Here is a 21,929-nt window from a genome sequence, read left to right on the forward strand (position 1 = left end):
ATCTATCTATCTATCTATCTATCTATCTATCTATCTATCTATCTATCTATCCCTTCTCTTGCTTGGTAATTTCATTTGCTCCCCTTGGTTCAAGCATAATGGCTGTGCATGTTATCCCTAAATCTATATGTCCTACCCTATTATCTATCTACAACACACCATTCTTGCATCAACTGCCTGCTGGACATCCCAGAAGCATCTCAAACCCAACAAGTCCCAGACTGGACACTGAGCTCATGCTCATCCTCCTAACATCCCCATTTCTGTTGAGGAGATCCAAGTTCATCACCTTGGATCCTCTGTTGTGACTTTTTTTTCTCAGACTAATATCCAATCAGCTGTCAGATCCTGTCAATCCCATCTCCATATCATGTAGCCACCATCTTGATTTAGCTCCCATCCTCCTCTTACTTGACAAATGAACCCAGATTTTCTTGAATTCAAGACCTTTTTCCATCCAAAATATCCTTAATCTCACAGCACTTGTGAAATTTCAGATATTTCTATGCCACATCAGGTGTCAGAGTGTGGGTTCACTGATCATGACCCTTTGAAATAAGTCACATACACAGTACTATCCTCATTTCGCAGATGAGGAAACAGACTCAGAGAGGAAAGTGACTTTCCATTGAGGGACAGAGATGGGACCCAAACCAAACCCAAGCATCCCGATGCCATGTTCAGAACTCTTATCACATCTTTCTGCCTTTTACTCATAACCACTCTATTGTGTCTCAATTCCACAGCTCATCTTCTGAAGCCAGTGATAACTTAACTGGCCTTCTTAGGAGTGCCCTGAAGCAATCCAAGGACAAACTAAACATTGAAAAGCTTCACCTGAGTTTTCATAAAGAAGACCAACCCTTCTCTGGCCACCTGCCACCCTCCAAGGTAAACCATGTCACATTTAGATGTATAGATTTATTTCCATATGTCTTTATGAGTCAACAGATGGTAGAGAGATTCTGGAAGTAATTTTCTCTTCTGGTTCCTTTTTGTGGATTGTATGGTATAAATAGAATTCTTTGTTTTCTGTAGGCAGCTAGGTGGTACAGTGGACAGAGTGCTGAGCCTGGAGTCAGGAAGACCTGAGTTTGAATTCAGTCTCAGATGTTTCTTAGCTGTGTGACCCTGGACAAGACACTTAACTGCTATTTGCCTCAGTTTCCTCATCTATTAAATGGGGATAATAATAGTACCTACCTTCCAGGATTGTTGGGAGGATCAAATGACACAATAATTGTAAAACACTTAGCACAGAGCCTGGCACCATAATTAGTGATTATTACTATCTCAGAGTTTGGGGAATGGCAAAATAGAAAGGATCGTTAAAGTATTAGAACTGGTCCAGAAATGCCATAGGTGGGAGTCTGTGATCCATGTAACAATGGGAAGTTTAATGCTATCCAAACAACACTTCATAGTAAAAAACAAAACCTTCTGTTGAGGGGCTGAATCCCAGCTTCCAGAACTCTTAGCTAGCTGCCATTGGAATCATGTGTGATACTCTCCTGGCATTCACTCAGACTAGATGTTAAAAAATGAAAAAAACAAAAGTTCAGGGTTTTGGAGCTAAAGGGGGCCACAGAACGTGGGGTCTTAGAGCTGGGAAAAACCACCGAATAGAGTATGTCTGAGCTGGGAGAGAATTGGTCCTTAGAACATGAAATATAGAATGTTAGACCTGGAGGGAACCTTAGAATGTAGGCAGAACTAAAAGGTATCCCAGGATATAGAATGTTAGAACATAGACACAGAATGCCAAGGTTCAAAGGAACTTAGAACACAATTTCACAGCAGAAAGAGACCTTAGAATATTGACAATCACCATTGGAGAAGATCTTGGAGTTAAGGATATTAGCTCTTGGATAGACCTTAGAACTGTGAGGAACCTCAGCACATAAGAAGTGGAGAAGAACTCAGAACATAGAATGTAGGAGCCAGCTGGAACCTTAGAACACAGAACATAACTTGGCACAATTGTGAGGATCAACTAATGTAACCCCTCTATGCTACAGATGAGGAAACTGAGATTGGAGAAAGTTTAATGACTCCCCTAAAGCCACCCAGTAGGCAGATGGAAGAGTGTGGCTTTGAAGAGGCATTGAATCCATGGTCAATGTACATTCTATGAAACTGCAGGCATCACAGCAATAACAATAACCATAATTATGTTGATGACAATAACTCATTTTCATAGAGTGTTTCAGAGTTTGTGAATCACTTTGCATACATTTTTCCATCTCTTCTCACAATGACCATTGCATAGGGCTTTAATTATCCCCATTTTATAGATGAGGACACAGAGAATCAGAGGGTTTCAGTAACTTGCTGAGGGTCCCACAGCTAGTAAGGGTTTGAGGTGGGTCTTCTCAACTGCAAGTTCAGTGTTCTATCCATGCTGACAAAACTCCTGGGATTATTTGAAATTAAAGCCAAAAGGGGAAGTAGAGAAGGATATGGAAAATCCTGTTTGTCCCTGTGTGAAAGGAATGGCCTAGAAGAAAAAAGATGACCGACCAATGGTGAGGGGAACTGGAAGGATCTCATTTCCCAGGGGAAGCGACTTACAGAGGTATATGTATTTTGTTTGTTTGGGGCTTTTTTGTTTTTTAGCTTATAGGAGAAAAGACTTGAGAGGAAGGAGTTTTCATACCTGTGTTCAAATATTTAATGAGTTATCAGGTGTTCTCTTTGGCCCCAGAGGGCAGAGTTAGGAACAGTGGGTTGGAGCTGCAAGAAGGAATACTTAGTTTGTATGTCAGTGAGAATCACCTAATTTTTCAGCTGTCCCAAGCTGGACTGGGCTGGCTGCTGGTTCCAAGCATAATGGGATCCCTTCTCTAGAGTCTGTTAACAAGAAACTGGATGTCCACTTGTGGAGCATGTCATAGTGTCGATTCTCAGTTAGCCAAAGATTAGACTCAATGGACACTGGTGTCCCTTCCAACTTACAGATTCTGTGGTTCTTACATTCTGACTGAAGGGATTGAGCTTGAAAGTCAAGTCCACAATCCTTCATTAAGTGATGGCTCCACTATGCCAGGCACATGGTCGGTCTGGTCATCATGGAGAGTGGTTCAGACCATACCATGAAGTGGAGGTTGAGTTTCATAGAAAAAAAAAATGGACTGTGCCAATCAAGTAGGTTTATAAAACATTCAGCCAAGTCCAGGCAAGACCACTAAGGTAAGAAGGGTCTAGGTAGGCAGGATCTAGCCTCCAGGAGGTCAGTTTTCATGGGAAGCAGAGTGGGACAGTGGAATTAGCGAATTAGGGAATGCTTGGTCTGGAGTTGAATAGCATGGGTTCATGTTCACTTATTACCTGTGTGACTTTGAGTGACTTCCTTATCATCTCTAGTCCTCAGTTTCCCTCTGCTTTTAGTGCCTTCCCTACTAAGTTTACCTTATATCTACTTTCTATATTTCTCATATTCCTATTCATTACATGTTTTCTTACCTATTTTAATGTAAACTCTATGAGGACAGGAACTGTTTCTTTTTTGTCTTCATGCTTGGTATAATGTCTGTACATAGTAAATGCTTAATAAATGTTTGTTGATTGACTGACTGATTGATGACAATGGTAGCCTGGAAGCTCTGAGGTCTCTTCTAGGCTTTGGTCTGTGAACCTCATTCCCCTTTCAGACGACCTTTGTCCTTAGGTATTTACTCATCGTCTCCTCTATTAAAATGTGTTTTCCTTCACATCAGGACCTAGTCATGAGGCAGCTTAGTATAAAAGAGGCCCAACACAGAGTCAGGAAGCCTTGTGTTGAACTCCTCCCTTGGATACTTACTCGTTGTGGGGCCGTGGGCTAGTGACTTAACCTCTGTGAGCCTGAGTTTCCTCACTGGTAAAATGGGGGTGATTATAATACCTTCTTTGATGAGGATCCAATGAGATAGCACCCTCTGCAAACCATTGGCCTCATTTGCATTCTCTGAGCATGGCACAATGCCTGGCACATGAGTAAATAGGGGACCTTGCGGATAGAATGATGGCCTTGGCATCACAAAGATCTGAGTTTGAGTCCTGCCTCATTTAGTAGGTGTGTGATCCTGGGCAAGTCACTTAACTTCTGCCTGCCTCAGTTTCCTCATCAGTAAAACAGGAATAACAATACACAAGGATGTTGTGGAGATCCCATAAGATTATATGTAAAGTGCTTTGCAAACTAAAAGTCTCCATAAATACTACCTATTAAATGTTTGTTGACTGACAGGAGAAATAGGTGATTCCCAACCACTGGGTAAAAGGTTATTTCTAGTGTGTGTGTATGTGTATGCATATGGGAAGTGAAGGTGGGGGAGGAATTCTATATGCAAGGCTGGGGTGCCCTTCCAGCTGGAAATGGTGCCCAGTCTCTGATTAAGGTTGGGGAAGGGGGTCGGGTATCCCCAGACAGGGGCATAGATGGAGGGATGGTAAAAACAAACATCACCGTTTTTTTTCCCCAGGCTGTCCCTAGGCATGTCTTCAGTTGCGGAAATTATGTCCAGAGCAGGGAAATTGCTTGTGGGCACTTGCCTCGATGACCCATGTGGCTTGCAGGGGATTGTGAAGGAGCTGTGAAAGAAATCCTGCATTCCCCACTTGCATATAAGGGTCTGTATGGAGCTAGGAAGAATTAATTAGTCTTATTTGCAAACTGAATACTGTGATTTGACAAAGGTTCTAGTATTCTAGTACTTGTCTGTGATGCCCATAAGTAGACTTTGAAATGGAGAAAGCTCATAAAAGATCCAGGTTCACTCCCTCCTCCACTCCCTGCAGGATCTGGGAGAACCACTGACTCCCACAAAAAAATAAAATAAAATTACGATAGGCAGCAGCCATATTGAGAAGTGGGGGGTAAGGCCCTGTGAAGTTTCCATGGGGTATCTAACAACAGCAATATTTACATAGCACTTTGAGTTTTGCAAAGCACTTTACATGTCTTCTCTCATTTGGTGCTTACAGAAACCCCAAGAGGTAGGTTGCTATTATTAGCCAGATTTCAGAGACCAGGAAATCAAGGTAAACAGAGGTTAAATGACTTGCTAGTAGTCCAGAGAGTAAGTGTCTGAAGCTGGATTTTAACCAAAGGCTTCCTGACTCCAAGGCTGATGCTCTATCCACTGGACCATTTAGCTTCCTGATGTCTTTCACTTGCTAATACCACCTTCAGTTCTAACAGTTTGCCCTTTTAAATAAAATTAAATTCAATTTTGTTCAATTTAAATGAATTCTGATCTCCATGAAGAAGAGTAATGTGAAGTCAGCCTAGAAAGACAGATTGGAGCCAAACAATCAATTAATAAACATTTATTAAGTGCCTATGTGCTAGGAGTTTGTAGTTTATCCTAAAGGTAACTGGGAACCCTTGAAAGTCCTTGAGCAAGGGAGTGACGTAGACAAACCAGTGTTTTTGGAATGTCAATTTGGCTTCTGTGTGGATGATGAAAGTTCCAGCTTTGGGTTCTGACTCCATGGGGTACCCTGTCAGTCTTTCTTTGACGTTGGCCTACCATTGGTGAGTTGTCTGGAATCTCTTTAGTGCCTTGGAACTCATTCAAGCTATGTTTATTACCCGAGGGGAGGAAAATGATAGGCATTTGGTTCCCTAAGAATTATAATAAATCCACGTCCTGAAATATTGTGCTAAGCACCCAGGACTTCCCTTATTTTTGGATGCGAGGTCAAGAAAAGCTTGAGCTGAACTAGACGGATGCATTCTGTACAGTCCAAATTTTGGGTCCACTCAGTCCAGACTCCCAGAGGTTTTGGATATTGGGGAATTATCTGAAGAAATCAAAGTGTGAACTAGACCTCATTTATACATAAATTAGGAAGTGCTAGAGGGAAACAAGGGATTTGGTCATCCTCCCCTCTTCCTCTTCCTCTTCCTCCTCCTCATCCCTACCATCAGACATCATCAGGAAGTGATATATGTCACAAATTTAAACTTTCAGATACCTAAAGTTTATCTCTGCAAGTGCTCAAGTGTTATTTTATCTCTTTTTGATTAAAGTCTTTCTCACATCCCTCCTACCTTAGCAAACAGATTGGGAAAGGCTCTAAAAGCCAAACATGGCCATCTATATTTTATTCTCAAGGCCATTAAAAATATGAAGAAATACTTTTTCTAGGTGACTCAGGGTCCTCATCACTTCAATACATGTAAACAATTTGGGATCTTAAATCTCATTGATGTTAGTACTACTTCTACTAGTGACTCAACCGATTACTTTCTTACTTTAGAATAAAATAAGTGTTAGGGAACTATAGTGTCCCATAGTGTACAGAGGGCCAGACTTCAAGGCAGGAAGACCCGGCTTCAGAACCCATCCTTGGCTATGTAACCACAGATAAGCCACTTATGCTCCCTAAGCAACTCTTTAATAATTTAAATTATAGACAATTTTCCACATTGGGAATTCCCTACACTAAAGAAATCACAAGTTGGAATCACCATTCTCCCTCTCAAAAAAAAAATCTTACAGGTAGAGCAAACAATGCTTATGGAGACTTTTTCTCACAATCACCTATTGAAACAGGTGTTACAAATACACATTTTACAGACAAAGAAAGTGAAGTTCTGATAAGTGCCTCTAGTCAGAACATTTGTAAGTGACAAGGCTATGATGTAAACATATCCCAGGACCTGAATTCTAGGTCCTGCATTATTCCCATTAAAATATGGTGCCTCTTAAATATCAAAAAATTTTATGTGAAGGGAAACACCACCTCCCAACACATATAGTATCCCCTCTGTGCCTTATAAATGGTTTTGTAGGAAGATCCAAAAATGAATCTCTTCCTTAGATATCTTCTGCCATTTTGCCCAGACCCTTCCTCTGCACTTAACATGATCTTCTTTGTCATAAAAAAATGATCATGGTGTATAATTTGGGAGATAAATAAGGCAGAGAAGCTTTATTTCTATTATAGGCTGAGGCAGGGAGAAATCAGGTGATAGATACCTTTCTTCTCTCAGTCAAGGGTCACTAAAAGTCCTGCAACTTCTGAGAGAGAGACAGAGATAGACACAGAGACAGAGAGAAATGAGAAACAGTATAAGTTGATGCTGGGGAAAAGCAGAAGCTCACTAGTCATATCAAAGGGACCAGTGAGGCACTTTTGTTTTGCTTTAGGGCTAGCATCACCTAGGTCTTAGGAAAGAGCAAAAACAAATGCAAAGATGAAGTGGCATGAAAGTGGCTGCTTATTTTTGATGGAAATGGAAGGCATTTTAGAGAGAGAGTCACATTTGCCACAAAGTGGAAGGTGCAGGGTGCCTTTCTTCTGCCTTGACACAACCCATCATCCTAACAATTCATGTATTTTCTATCTCCTCTATTACATTGGAAGCTTCTTGAGAGTGCAGGCTACTTCATATTTCTCTTCAAAGAAACAGCATCTAACAAAATACATGGCATAGAGCAGGCATTCAATGAGTGGTTAGTCAATGAATGAATATATATGAGTGAATGAATTAGCATAATGGGTTGGGTTTGTCTCTATAGGTAATTGACCACCATGTGTTGCAAAATCTTTGAAATTCAGTCAAGTAAATATCCGTAGTTCACTTTCTCTATGTCCAAGAACCTCAAGTTTATGGTTTCCACTCACCACAGTCAGTGTGGTGATGTGATGGTGACTTTATAAATGCAAACACCTTAATCAAAGACTTTGAGTTCCAGTTACCCATTCTTTCCTGGGCCCTTTATGGTAAATGGTGCCCTAATGCCTTGGAGGAGAAATCACAGGGACCTTGCTTAGGGAGGAGATAGTAGCTGCCCCTGGAACATCTCCTTGCCTTGGTAATTATGGGCTAGTGGTGGAAGGGATGGGAGAATAGAAGGGATTGTGTTCATCCTGCCCAAACTTAAAATACTTTGTTTTTCAGATCCAGGCTATTTGTGAGCAACATGGACTCACTCTATCCCCATCACTGATGGGGGCTTTGCGTAGCCACCAGGATTTGAATGTACAAGATGAAATCAAGTAAGTTGATTTTCAATCCAAACAGACTGTAGCTACAGCCCACATATTAATTATTGGAATAAGCATTAAATGAGTGCCTTCTATGACTGAGGCATTATGCTAGCTGTTAGGGATACAGAAGGAAAGAAAAGAAATTGCTCTGCCCTAAGAGAGTTTACATTCTATGGAAAAGAAACCATGTGTGACAAATAAATAGAAAATTCCCAGTGATATTGAGTGGGGAAACTACCTGGGAGGTTGGGGTGAAGAATCAGGAAAGACCTCACCTAGCAGGAAACACTTATAAGTGGCATTTTTAGTGAGCATTAGGGTTTGTGAAACTCTTTATAATTTTTATCTCATTTGATCCTTTCAATACCCTGGGAGGTAGGTGCTGTTACTATCCCATTTTTACTGATGAGGAAACTGAGACAAAGGTTAAGTGACTTGCCCAGGGACACACAGCTAGTTTCTGGGGCCATATTTGAACTCAGGTCTTTCTGACCCCAGACCCCCTTCTCTATCCTTGATGTAAGTTTTCCCTTTTGCACCCTTTCTCTATTGTTTCTTGTTTGACACTCTGAGCCAAGCAGGCAAGGCCATCTCTCTTTCATACCAGAGATCTTCAGATCCTTGAATACACCTCCCTTATTCCCCACAATTCTCTCCAGGCTGAGCATCTCCCCCTTACAATTGATCCTCAGGTGGCGGAAAGTTGAGACCCTTCATGATAAGGGTCATCCTCCTCCGGACTGTCTACATCTTATTAATATCCTTCCTAAAATGTAGTCAAGAGAAACAAACACTAAAATGAAACAGCCCCTCCCCTTAGGAGCACACAGTAGGCTAGCTGCGGTATGACTAAGGGAGAGGACAGTGGTGCGGCCATCTCCCTAGTCCTCAACATTTCTTTGCATCCAAGGTACTCAACACCGTGCTTGATACATAGTAGCTGCTTAATAAATGCCAAGTGCCACATTGCATTGTTGATTCTCATTGAACTTGGTGTCCACTGGGATCTCCAGATCTCTCTGTGTTTTCTGCCCCTACTGGAATGTTAGCTCTTTGAAATGATTGTCTACCTTTTATATTTGCATTACCAGTGCATTACCAAGCACTCTGCTTGGCATATAATAAGTGATTAATAAATACTTTTCATTTATTCCTTCCATCTTTCTTTTTTTTTTAAAAGAAAACCAGATCCTGTAATTGAGCCATGCTTCTCTCATTCTATATTTGTGATGCTGATTTTTTTTAACCCATGTATGTGATTTTACATTCCATCCCTATTAAATTGCATCAGATTAGATTAAGCCCAAGTATGGTGAAAATCAAAGGAATCTGACTTAGTCCCTGGGTATCTAGGGTGATTCCATAATCTTAAAAACAAAGAGATGAGAGTGAGGAGGTTGGTAGAAGGTGAAAAAGAGAATTCACAAACTACCTCTAAGAATCACTACCTAATGGGGAAGCAGGGTGTGAGATTACCATGCCTTTTCTTATTATTTTACCCTCTACTCACTTTAAAGTTGCTAAGAGCGAGATCACTGTGTTATGTGAGCTGTTTCCACCCTTCCTCTGTTTCTTAGGAGAGCAGAGCAGTCCTGAGAATCAGGCAGGCATTAACCTCACACCTGAATCTAATATCCCTTTGAAATCAAGGTGGTTTGGGCTCATCTCTTTCATCTGCCTCCCCTCCCTTCTTTTGATGTGTCTCCATCAATTTTGCAGGTGGAGGGAGGGAGAGTTAGGTGATAGAATAGGTTAGTATACCTAATCCCCCACCCCTGAAAAATAGTGTGGGTTGGTCATTCAGAATAAGCCTTTGATGGAAGAGAGAGAGTGGAGGAGAAGAGTTAGTCCTCGGATGAAAGGTAGAAACTCAGAAAGTAATAAGGGAGATAGACTTCTTCTGTATTATTTCAGTGACTGTATCCTTCTCCCCATTTTTTTTTATTTTAATCCGAAGAGCTGGGGAGGGCCTAGAACTCTAGATTTCTCTGTCCTCTAGGATAGTCAAGGACATCATGACAGTGACCTTCAGGAGGGAATTACTCCCCTATGAGATAAATCTCTTCCACCCATATCCAGCCACTAGCTAAAGCCTCATCTATTGACATAAACCCATTTTGTCAAGGGCTTTATATTCAGACTTATGTCTTTAAGAGATTAAAAACACAATATAGACACACATGTCAGGAGTGAGATGCATGAATCCCTATTTTAGGGCATATTTTCCATTAATCCTCTGTCCAATCGGGTGCCTGTTTGGAAAGCGGCTGCTGGGTAATTAGCAGGATTCCAGCTTGGAGCCACTTCCTGATTAAATATCCTTAAAATCAATAAGACATCAGGAAGGATTAGGGTGATGTGGGATTAGCCCCCATCTCACCAAAGAGAAGGAGCTCCTCCCCTCCCCTCTGAAACTGTCGCCCTGGGAGAGCTGGTGAAGGAAGCTGTATCCTCTTCCCCTGTTACGGCAGGATTTTAACAATGACTTCTTTTGTTCTTCCCTTACTCACAAATGAGGAGAGAATTGAGTGAGTGGCTGTCACAGTGGGAGAATTCACAAGAGGCAGAGTGGTTGGATTTAGCAGATCTCCCCCTCAGAATTGCCCTTCTGTAAGCAGCGCTCAGCTTGGGCTGATTGGAGTAAAAATTAGATTTCTATTTGTCTGCTGTAAAATTTCCACTAAGGTCTTCCTTTGGTACTTCATTATAAAAATATGATCCTGAGCTGTTCTTTAAAATAACAGATAAATAATATAAATGATAAAATAAAAGAGTCAGTAATAGTTATTTTAAATTATCTTTAGTTGTTATATCACCTTAATTTTCAAATATATCCTTCTCCCTTGTAACAAAAACAAAAAAGAGAGAAGAAAATAGTCGTTCAGCAAAGCTAATTAGCATATCAACTAAAACTTACAATATATACCACATTACAACATAGTTTCCATATCTGCAATAAGAGGAAGAATATATCTTTTTCTCATTTCTTCTTTGTGACCAACCTAGGTCATTATAATTCCACTTGGTTTAAGTTTTTTTTTTGGTAGTATTTTTTTCTCTCTCCATTTATATTATTTCAATCATTATGCGTACATTTGTTCTTCCTGGTTTTGCTTATTTTGTTTTGCATCAGGTCACATAAGTCTTCCCATCCTTCCTTGTATTTATCACATTTGGTGCTATTGTCATTAATAATGTATTGATAATTATTAATAACACTTATCCCCCCTATTTGTTGGGAGACTAGAACGAGACAATAGTTTAAAGCACCTTGCAATTCTTTAAGTGCTATGTATATGCTCCCTATCATTATTCTTATTATTCATAGTTGCTTGTAGCACCATGTTGCACTACATATGAATGGACCATGGTTTTATTGTTGTTGAGTTGTTTCAGTCATGCCTGACTCTTCATAACTCCATTTGGGATTTTCTCGGCAGAGATACTGGAGTAGTTTGTCATTTCCTTCTCCAGCTCATTTTATAGATGAGGAAACTGAGGGAAACAGGCAACAGTGATTTGTCCAGGGTCAAACAGCTAGTAAGTGTCTGAGGCCAGATTTGAACTCAAGATGATGAGTCTTTCTTACTCAACCCCATGATTTATCTATTCCTTAAACAATAGTCACCTTCCTTATTTCCATTTCTTTAAAACCAAAAATAAGACTAGTATGAATATTTTAGTGTATTTATGAAATGTCTTTTTGTCTTTCCCCTACTTTGGAATATATGCCTAACACTGGCATCTCTGAATCAAAAGGTATAGATATCTGAGCTACACTCTTTGCCCAATTAAAAATTGCTTTGTAGAATGCTTGGGCCAGTTAGTAGATTCATTAATACTATATCATTGTGCCTTTTTTTTTCACTAGTCCCTCAACATTGACTGTTTCCATATTTGTCTCCTCCCCATTTTATTTTTTTGGCCAGTCTTGGTTGAGACGGCCTTCTGTTTTTAAAAGATAATGCCTATTGAGAACATTTCTCCTATTTCTTTCCAATTTGAAAACACTTTAAATACAGATCTATACAAAGCTGTTGGCAGAAGACCAATTGAACTAAGTTCAGGGAGCCTAATATCCAGGAAGCTGACCACCATATGATGAATGAGATACAGGAGAGCAAGAGCTGAACTCAGAGTCATAAAAACTGAGTTTGAAACTCAGCTCTGCTATTTCATTTACAACTTCATTTCCCTGGCATTCGGTTTTCTTATCTTCGACATGAAGGTGTTGAACTATGTGACCATTGGTGATGTGACCTATGAATGTTTTAAGCCACAGAAACCCAAGAAACTTTCTACTAAGGTGCAGAGAGCTACTGCCCCATGCCATGGAGAAGTGGTGGAGGAGACACACATATCAATGGAATCCCACTGCTTGGGAAGGAGGAAGGATGGTTTTACAGTAAATAGGAGTTAAAGGAAGAAGGGGATGAAGGAACAATGGTATCATCTGATAATTTCTTTGGAGTAAATAAAGGTTATAGATAAATGCTACAACCTCAACCTGAAAGTCAGAGTATATGGGGATGAGGCGAGAGAGTTTGAGGTAGAGAGGAAGAGATTTGAGAATAAAACCAATGTGCTGACATCTTTAACATTTCAAAGCAATGAGTGCAGTTGCCTGGCAGCCACGAGTAGGATTTTGCAGGCACATCTGGCCTCTTATTCTGAATGTGATGGGTAGAGAATGCCTGTGATTCTAATGCCAAGAGCAAGTGGGATGATTTTTGAAGGCAGAGGAAACACAAGGTGCTTAGATTAGCAAGTCTTTAATAGAAACAGAAAGTGTGTTGGTTTTCAAGTTGACAAAGGTAGGAATGTATGAGGTGGAAGAGTACAGGACAAAACCTGGATGGGGTGATGAAAAGGCTCCTTAGGGAATATTAAGACACCAAGGCAAGGATCACAAAGAACTGATATGGCTTTGGGGAGGATGTCTTCCTAGACTAAGCCATCTCCATTTTGGATAAGGATATTTGTAGATAAAAAGAGTTTCCTTAACAGAAGAAACAAAAGAATCACCGAATTTAAAGAGACCTTAAAATGTTCCCAAAATAATACATAATAGTGCTTTATAATTGTTTTATTGAATGAATGATTTTTTTCTCTAGAAAATTCTTTGATTTGGATTGTTTTCCGCAGTTTTAAATTTTTCCCTCTGGTAATTTTATTGGTCATTATTTCAGGACAAAAAGAACCTTCTGTTCAATTATACAATATCTGTTTTTCTTCTCACACAGATGGCAAAAATTGATGGAATTCTTGGTCAAAGCTTCCTCAGAAAAGGCTTCTCCTTCACCCAAACTCACAGGTCAGTGCCCTGGTTTTATTGCCTAGACCATACCTGGAAGACATGATAAGCCAACTCCTCCAAAACCCCCAGTTTAATCATGACTCAAAAGGTAAATGAAGTGATCAGAAAGCCTATGATAATCTGGATCTGATTCTGACTGCCAGCAGGGCTTGTCTGCTAACAGAGAAATTATGGGAAATGTGGGAAATTTGGAGGCAGAGGACCTGGGTTCTTCTAGTTCTACTAGTGTGACTTTGGATAAGTCTTTTCTCTCTCCCTGTGTCTAAATGTTTTCCTCTGTAAAATAAGGTGTTGGATGAATGACCTCCAAGATGGCATCCAGATCGAAATCTATAGCCATAGGATCCTTAAATTTATGACAGAGGAGTGAAAAGCTGACCATGCCATGCCATACATCCTGAATTTGAAAGGAGTAGATTTCAAAGGGTTGAGAGAAGGAACAGGCATCATTCTATAGACAAAATATCTTCGGGAAGGTCAGCTCATGAGCAATGAAAAGCACTTAGAAATGGAATTCTGAATACAGATGCAGGGAAATAATTCCATTGAAGAGAAAAAGGAAGAGTTGTCTAATGAGATGCAAGCTCAAGGAATTTCCCAACCAATTTAGGTTTGCAAAAGCCCCTTGCAGAAGCAGGAGCAATGGCAAGTATCTGGGGATAAATGCACAAGTGTAACATAGTTTGGGAGCAATAACGTCAGGAACTTGGAAAAACAGAATGAGCTGAGCCTAGCAGGAAATGTTCACACCAACATTAGCTCTTTTGGGGGAAAGAGGAAGATCCAGAAAGAAAGATGTCTGCAGATCAGATTGGGTAGAATGATGTATATTAGCTGAAATCCAAGGTAAGTAAGGAGATGGTAATCAATCTCACAACATGAATTTAAATACTTACAATGTGTCGAGTTAGAAGCATTTATTAATCACCTGCTATGTGCAGGTATTGTCTCCTGGGGAGATGGGAGGGAGGGAAGAGAGACAATGAATTCTGCTTTAGAAGGGCAGAAGCTAAGATTTTTCTGGGACATACAGCCTGAAATGTCCAACAAGCTGGACCATGAAGTGGAACCATGAGAACCAATGAGGTCACAGATAAAGAGAAAGAAAGGATGGAGGGAGAGAGGGAAGGGAACAGGATGCAACACTTGGATCAGAACCTAGATCTAGAATCAGAAGGGGTCTCAGATGCCATCTGACTCGACACTCTCCCATACATTTTACAGAAAAGAAAACTAAGGCCCCAGAAAGTAAAATGACTTGCCCAAGGTCACCCAAGTAAAAAGGAACCAAAGGTGGGATTTGAACTCATGTCTTCTTCAAATCCATTACTCTTTCCACTATATGATGCTGCCTAGAGCAACTGCTGTATGATCTCATCTTATCTATTGCCTTCTGACCTCATCCCCACAGAGCAGCCAGGTGGCACCATAGTGCATAGATTCCTGAGCCTAGAGTGAGGAAGACTCATCTCCCTGAGTTCAAATCTGGGCTCAGATATTCTATTTGACCCTGGGCAAGCCACTTAACCCTGTTTGCCTCAGTTCCCTGATCTGTAAGATAATCTGGAGAAGGAAATGGCAAACACCTCCAGTACGTTGGCCAAGAAAACTCCAAATGGGGTTATGATGTGATTAAACCACAACAAGAAACCTCATCACCTCATCCCTGGACTATTGCCAATAGCCTGCAGGTTGGGCCCCAGTTTCCAGTCTCTCCTAGCTCCAGTCCATCACCCTCTCAGCTGCCAAAGTGATGTTCCTTAGCAGATCTGCCTTCCCTGCTCAATAAACCCTAGTGGCCTACTAGCAGCACCAGGATCCTATGGAAAACTTCTGTTCAGCCCTTCAGAACCTGGCCTCCCCATGTACTCTATCATGACGCTGGGCTCCTTGGTTCTTCTCAAACCACTCTCAGTGCTCATGGGCTGCCTTCATGCCCAGAATGGCCTCCACCCTTGTCTCCACCTCCTAGCTTCCTTCAAAGCCCCGGAGATTCTTCCTGGTCTTCCCACCATGGCTTGTTGCTAATCTCTTCCCTTGGCGATTTCCTTCCATTTGCTTGGTTTGCATCTTGTATGTGCATAATTATTTGCATGGCATCTCCCCCTTTAGCATATGAGCTCCCTGAGGGTGGAAATGGCCATTTTTAACCTTTTTTGATATTCCCAACATTTAGCAGAGTATGTGGCATGTTGTAAGTACTTAATAAATGCTTGCTGACTGACTGATTGACTCCTAGGACTAGTCTCTGAGGCTCTCCATAATTCCATGCATTATACTTTAGGGAGCAAGTCAGGCAACACAAGACAATTTGGCTCTGCCCAGAAATGCTCAGGAGCTCATTTCCCAGAAAGTCTCCTCTCTGATGATTGCAGTCACACTGCCGCAGTGATCACTTTATCACAGCGTATAAGAAAGTCAGCTGAGCCAGGCTACTTCTCACTGTCTATTGAAAGGGTGCTATCCAGCAGCCCCAAGTGCAGGAGGAGACAAAGAAAGAAACAGTCTTCACGGGAGTGGGGTCTATCACTTCAGAGCCCCCACTTACTGCCTGCTTTTCAGGCAGTTGCATTCATAGATGTGGACTCTGTAATTTAGGGAGCTAGAAAAACCTGTGATGTCCAACAAAGGTCATGTGGAGGCGCAAAATCTTAGTCAGTGGAGGTTAGGAGGGGCTTTGAAAAGCATTAGCCCAGGGACTCCAAGCCCTGTTTTTGTCCTGGACCCCTCTGGCAGTCTGGTGAAGTCTATGGACCCCTTCTTCTAATGATGCTTTAAAATGCCGAGAGTAAAGCACAGAGAATTACAAAGGAAAATAAGAGTTGAAATATAGCTATCAAAAGAGTAGTAAAAACACGTTCACAGTTGCCACCCCCCCCCATGATAAGAACCCCTGAGCTGGCCTATCCCCCTCATTGTACAGAGAGAGCGGCTGACATCTAGTGGAAAGAACACTGAATTCAGTCAGCTGACCTGCATTGGGAATCCTCTTCCTTAAAAATAATAGTCAGTAATAATTATAATCATTGTCATTATTGTTGTTATCATTACTAATTATTATTTTATTGTTGTTGTACTCTAAAGTTGAACAGGGCTTTACAGACCTTAGCTCATTTCTGCTATTAAACCATCCCCGTTTTACAGAGGAGGAGATGAAGGTTCAGAGCAGTGGGATGCTTTACAACTAATAAGTATCTAAGGAAAAACTTGAACCCAAGCCTCCCTGAGTCAAAGCCCATCACTGTCTCCTCTGTACCACACTTATTCGTGATCCCATGATTCACTCAGTGTCACATTTTGTTAATGATGATGATGATGATGATAATTACCATTCATACAGAACTTTACGGGTTGTAATGCACTTCATATATATGTGTGTACATATATGTAGATAGATAGATAGAGAGATAGATAGATAGATAGATAGATAGATAGATAGATAGATAGATAGATATAAAATCTCATACAATTATTATGTATCTGAGGCTGGATTTGAACTCAGTTCTTCATGACTCCATGTCTAGTGCTCTTTGTACTATGGCTCCCCCTAGCTGCTGGTGATTCAACTCTGATCTCCCCAAATCTGTGTGTGTAAGCCTCCCTTTTAAGCTGATAAATTCTGCATGAACCCACTTGTTCAACACTTTTTCTAACATCTGGGTTGGGTTGACCAGACCCCTGGAACCCTTTGGGATAACCTATGTGTTTAGGATGGGGTAAGAGATAAAATAAAGTGAAAAAAATAAAGCCTTGTGTCTGGCTTCCTGCATATTTCAGTGTATCCAGGAATTAGGGTGATCAGGAAAGCAAGAGGATGGGGGACCATGTCATAGAAGAATCAATTGAAGGAAGTGGGGATTTGACCTAGGGAAGAAAAAAGTTGGCATGGAGGTGGAGGTGAGAATAAGGCATTTCTTCCAATGATATAATTGTATGAAAAACTTACTTGTGATGTGACAGTTAAAAAGATTGGAGAGATGTAGTGTCTGAGTAATTTAATCATTTTACTTATAAGTTCAGCACATTATTGAAAAAACAAGGATGGCCATTTGGCCATCTCTCTTAGATAAAAGACAATCATTGAAGAAGATCAGAGCTTCTATGTTCTTTTGGAAAAGGAGTGGTAATTAATTGTGATTGATAGCACAGTGGAAGGTGAGCTATATTAAAATGAAGGGCTGGAAGTGCCATCAAGTCACCCTTGGACAGATAAACTATTTTTATTCTCAGATTCCCCAGCCTTGAGCTATGTAAACAAAATAATCTGTCTCTACCCAAGCTTGATTGAATGAAATTCACCTGAGAATAGAGATTCCTCATAGGGTTGGGTTGGATCAGATCTCATTATCAGTAATGTCCTTCTGGAGACTGAACTTTTTGCTTTTTAAAATCAGGATTTTAGAAAGGGAAAACTCTGGATTTTCCCTAATTATTGATTATTAATAATAATTCTCTCAGTGAACATCCAAGTTCTATTAAATTCCAGCTGCTGTTATGATTCACTCAATCAGTAGGTATTTGCTAGCACCCACTTTATGCTGAACACTGTGCTTGTCAATGAAGATATAAATTCAAAAAATGAAATAAGGAGCATAGGTCATAATGAAATAGACAAGGACATAAAAAATTATACGGTGTCAATAAAAACTATACAGTGTACAATGGGGTTTAGGAGCGAAGGCACTAGCAATCCAGGGGAGGAATCAGGGAAGGCTTCATGCTGAAGATTTGTTATTTATTGTTGTTTTTATCCTTCTTAGGAATTCAGTGGGTTTCGGATAGAAATAGTGCTCTTTGGTCCTCAGGAAGCCTTGGCACTGGATCTGTAGTCAGGAAGACCTAGGTTCAAATCCTACCACAGATACTTACTAGCTGTGTAACCATGGAGAAGTCATTTAACTTCTGTTTGCCTCAGTTTCCTCAGTTGTAAAATAATAGTCCTTGCCTCTCAGAGTTTTCATGATGATCAAATGAGATTATTGTAAAGGCATGTAGTACCATGGCTGGGACATAGTAGGTGGTATATAAATGTAACTATTTTGCAAGTCTTAAAGAGCTAATATAAATGCTAGCTTATACACACACATACACACATGTATGTATGTATGTATATATGCATGTATGTATTTGTCCTCTTTGATTTCTTTCGGATATCTGCCTTGTAATGGTATGACTGGGTCAAAGGGTATGCCCGGTTTTGTACCTTTGGGGCATAGTTTCAAATTGCTTTCCAGAATGACTGGCCAATGCCCAGATCCAATAACACTACACAAATATATGTTTTTCTGTAGACTCTCCAACATTTTTCATCTTTCTTTCTTTTTTTTGTCATCTTTACCAATCAGATGTATGTGAGGTAGAACCTCAGAATTGTTTTAAATTTGTATTCCTTTAATTATTCTTTCAAGCATTTTTATGTGGTTATTGATAGTTTACATTTCTTCCTTTGAGAAATGCTTGTTTATATCCTTTGACCTCAGATCATTCGTCTATTGGGGAATGATTCTTATTCTTGTACATTTGAAGCAGTTCCTTATATGTCTTAGATATGAGACCTTTTTTAGATAAATTTACTGCAAGGCATTTCCCCCATAACTGGGTCTTTCCTGCTTTCTGAAAAGCATGGTAACTTTTCTGCATTTATTTACATATTATACCTGACCTGAGAATTCTAAATGATGGTCTCATACTTGATCCCCTCAGCAATCCAAAAAAGAAGAAAAGAACTGATGTAATCTATTTGCATAATGAATTATTGGGAGCAGCTGTTTGGGGTTACAACTTTTCTCCTGACCACACAAGCAGTAACAAGAGATGGTATGAGAGTTTTGAAACAAGGTGCCATCAAACCAGCTTTAGAAAGTGATCCATAGCAGGGCTAAGGGGGGGGGGGAAGAAAGTTTGATATTCACACAGTTGACAAAGTAGGAGTTGGCCATGACCAAAGTCTAACATCCAGGCATGTTTGGGATTCCAAGTCTGGACTTGAACCTCTCACCATCTGGTTGGAGACAAACCAGCTGTCTGCTGAACTATAAACATCCTTCATTCATGATGATTATTCATTTATATTCCATTGAAAATATAGCCTGCAATCTGTCTTGCTGGCATGAATTATGGTTTGACCTTCCTGACAGACATAACAAATTGAAGACCATTAGGACAGCATGAATAAGAACAAGGCTGCTGAGCAAAAGTGCATGGGGTGGGGGGCGGAGGGGGGTGGCAGGATGCCTGGGGTACTGACCTGTGACAAGTAACACAGGTGGAAGACAGACCTGTCCCTTAAGCACCAGTCTTCTGAGGAGTAAATTATGTTCTAAAATTATTTCCAGTAGTTAACTTACATTAGATAGTAAGCTCTTTGAGGGCAGGAACTGTTTTTAACTTTCTTTGCATTACCACTGCTTAGCATAGTGGTTGTCACATAGTTGCCATTTAATTATTGTTTGATTGTTGGACAGGGACAATGGCTAGGGCACTGGCTTTGAATCCCACCTCTGTCACTACCAAACTGTGGGCAAATCACTTTACCTCTCCAGTCCTCAGTTTCCTCATTTGTATCATCTGTAAGAAGTATGTTCTAGAGAAACTTCTCTAAAAAAATTGAAACTCAGCTCTGAAAACCTGGGTTTTATCTAGTATATTATTATCTGTCCATGTGTCACAGTCCCTGGAGTGACTTTTCTATTTATATAGGAGAAGGAATATTTCTATTTATGAAGCTCCTTTTCTATTTATATCCCCAACATTTACCACAGAAAGTAGCACATGGGAAGTCCTTGGTCAATGTTTTTTCTTTGTTCAGTATGACCACAGATGAGAGAACACAGTACCGTGGATGGGGGCTTTCAGGCAAAATCTTACCTTCTTCAGGGAAGTCTTTCCTGACTTTTGCAGATCCTGTTTATCTCCCTCCCAGCTGAACTTGTCATACAATAGAAAAAGTATGGGATCTGGAGTCAGAGAAGCTGAGTTCAAATATCACCTCTGATACTCATTACCTGTATGCCTCAGTCTCCTTCTCTGTAAAATGAAGGGGTTGGGCTAGATGACCTCTGAACTCTCTTCCTACTTTGGACCTGTGATTCTGTGATCTGGGTTGTTTCAAACACTTTCATCACTTTTAACTCTTGTAAGAATGCTTCCAACAGCCCAGTGACATCAATAGTATTAGACTCATCTCTCCCCCAACCCTTACCTCCATGACCATTTTGCAGAAGAGAAAAAACTGAGGCTCAGGAAAGTCATTATAATGGTTTGCTTCAGACCTCATGATAAGACAATGGCAGACCCAGGACTGTCACCCCTGGGCCCTACTCCTTCCCAATTCAAGGCTCTTTTCCTTATAATAATGATACATTATTGCCTTGTGACTCCAACCAGGTAAATTAAATCATCTTGGTTTTCTTCTTACTGAGAGTTTGGAGCACTGGGTTTCATACATATTGACTGTGTGCCTGAGCTATTGGCCTAACCACTCAGTACCTTAGGCAGCTTTCTAAGACTCTGTGGTAGTTCCTTCCCTAGGAGGTCCCTATACCAGTGAAATTACAAATCCAGGAAACATGTTTGCGTCTTCACATGCTCTTGAAATTGTGAATTATTGTTCGTTTGTTTTTTAATTTTATTATTAGGAACAAAGAAGGAGGAAGTTTCATCTACTGTTGCAGCTGTTAAAGGTTCAGAGGAGGCTCAAAGCCCAAGTGACAATCTTGTAAGTTTCTAAGGGGGTTAGGACCAGGGCCAGGGATTTGTGAGACAGTCATTCAGAAATAACAGTAACAGTAATGCCACATTTCAATGACACATTATATTGCCTAACTAATTTAATACCCATTATTTCATTCCATCTTTATACCATCCCCCAATAAAATGGAAGCACCCTGAGGTCAGGGACTGCTTTTTTTTTAATCTGGTCCCCCAGGGCCAAGTATAGTGACTTGAACCTAGTAGGTGCTTGATAAATTTCTTTTAAGTTGAATTGAAATTGTTTACTATTCCTTTGGGAATATAGAGGGTTAAAATCATTATCCCCATTTTACAAGACAGGAAACTGAAGCTGGGGGAGGGAACTAACCACTGAAGAGATGAAGCTTCCTATGGAAGGAGACCCTTGAGCTGAGCTTTGAAGGAAGCAGAGGAATTCAAAATGGTGAAGGTTAGGAGAGCATGCCTTTAAGGTATAGAGCACAGCTAGTACAAAGGCATGAAGGTAGGAAATGAATTATCACATGTAAGGAAAATGTTATTCTGACTGGATTGTACAGGGCACAAAGGGAAATAGGTATAGCAAGACTGGAAAGGTAGGTTGGGAAGGGCTCTAAAATCCAAACCAAGAAACCTCTACCTCATAGGGCTGTTGTATGGGTCAAATGAAATAATGTATGTACAAAGCATTTTTCAAACCTTAAAGTACTTTACAAATGATATCATCATCATCATCACTACTATTGTTACTACCCACAACTACTACTATAACCACCACCACCACCAAGATTGATCAATAAACATTGATTAAGTGCCTGTTATCTGCTAGGCACTGTGCTAAGTGCCAGGGATACAAAAAGGCAAAAGACAGTTACTACTACTACTACTACTACTACTACTACTACTACTACTACTACTA

General features: G+C 40.4%; 1 protein-coding gene across 1 annotated transcript in view; it reads left to right on the forward strand.

The window, feature by feature from the left end:
* The window catches only part of LOC138165173 (uncharacterized protein C1orf87-like), a 63,824-nt gene that overhangs the window by 25,890 nt on the left and 16,005 nt on the right, over positions 1–21,929 (forward strand). Inside the window, exons 6-9 of the mRNA XM_069093308.1 lie at positions 747–891; positions 7,895–7,992; positions 13,227–13,297; positions 20,938–21,017. Coding sequence (XP_068949409.1) covers positions 747–891; positions 7,895–7,992; positions 13,227–13,297; positions 20,938–21,017 — 394 coding nt within the window. The remainder of the gene's footprint in view (positions 1–746; positions 892–7,894; positions 7,993–13,226; positions 13,298–20,937; positions 21,018–21,929) is intronic.

This window comes from Petaurus breviceps, unplaced genomic scaffold (genome assembly GCF_028583685.1).
Source record: "Petaurus breviceps papuanus isolate PSGF00001 unplaced genomic scaffold, PetGlider_PUasm1.0 208, whole genome shotgun sequence".
Lineage (NCBI taxonomy): Eukaryota > Metazoa > Chordata > Mammalia > Diprotodontia > Petauridae > Petaurus > Petaurus breviceps.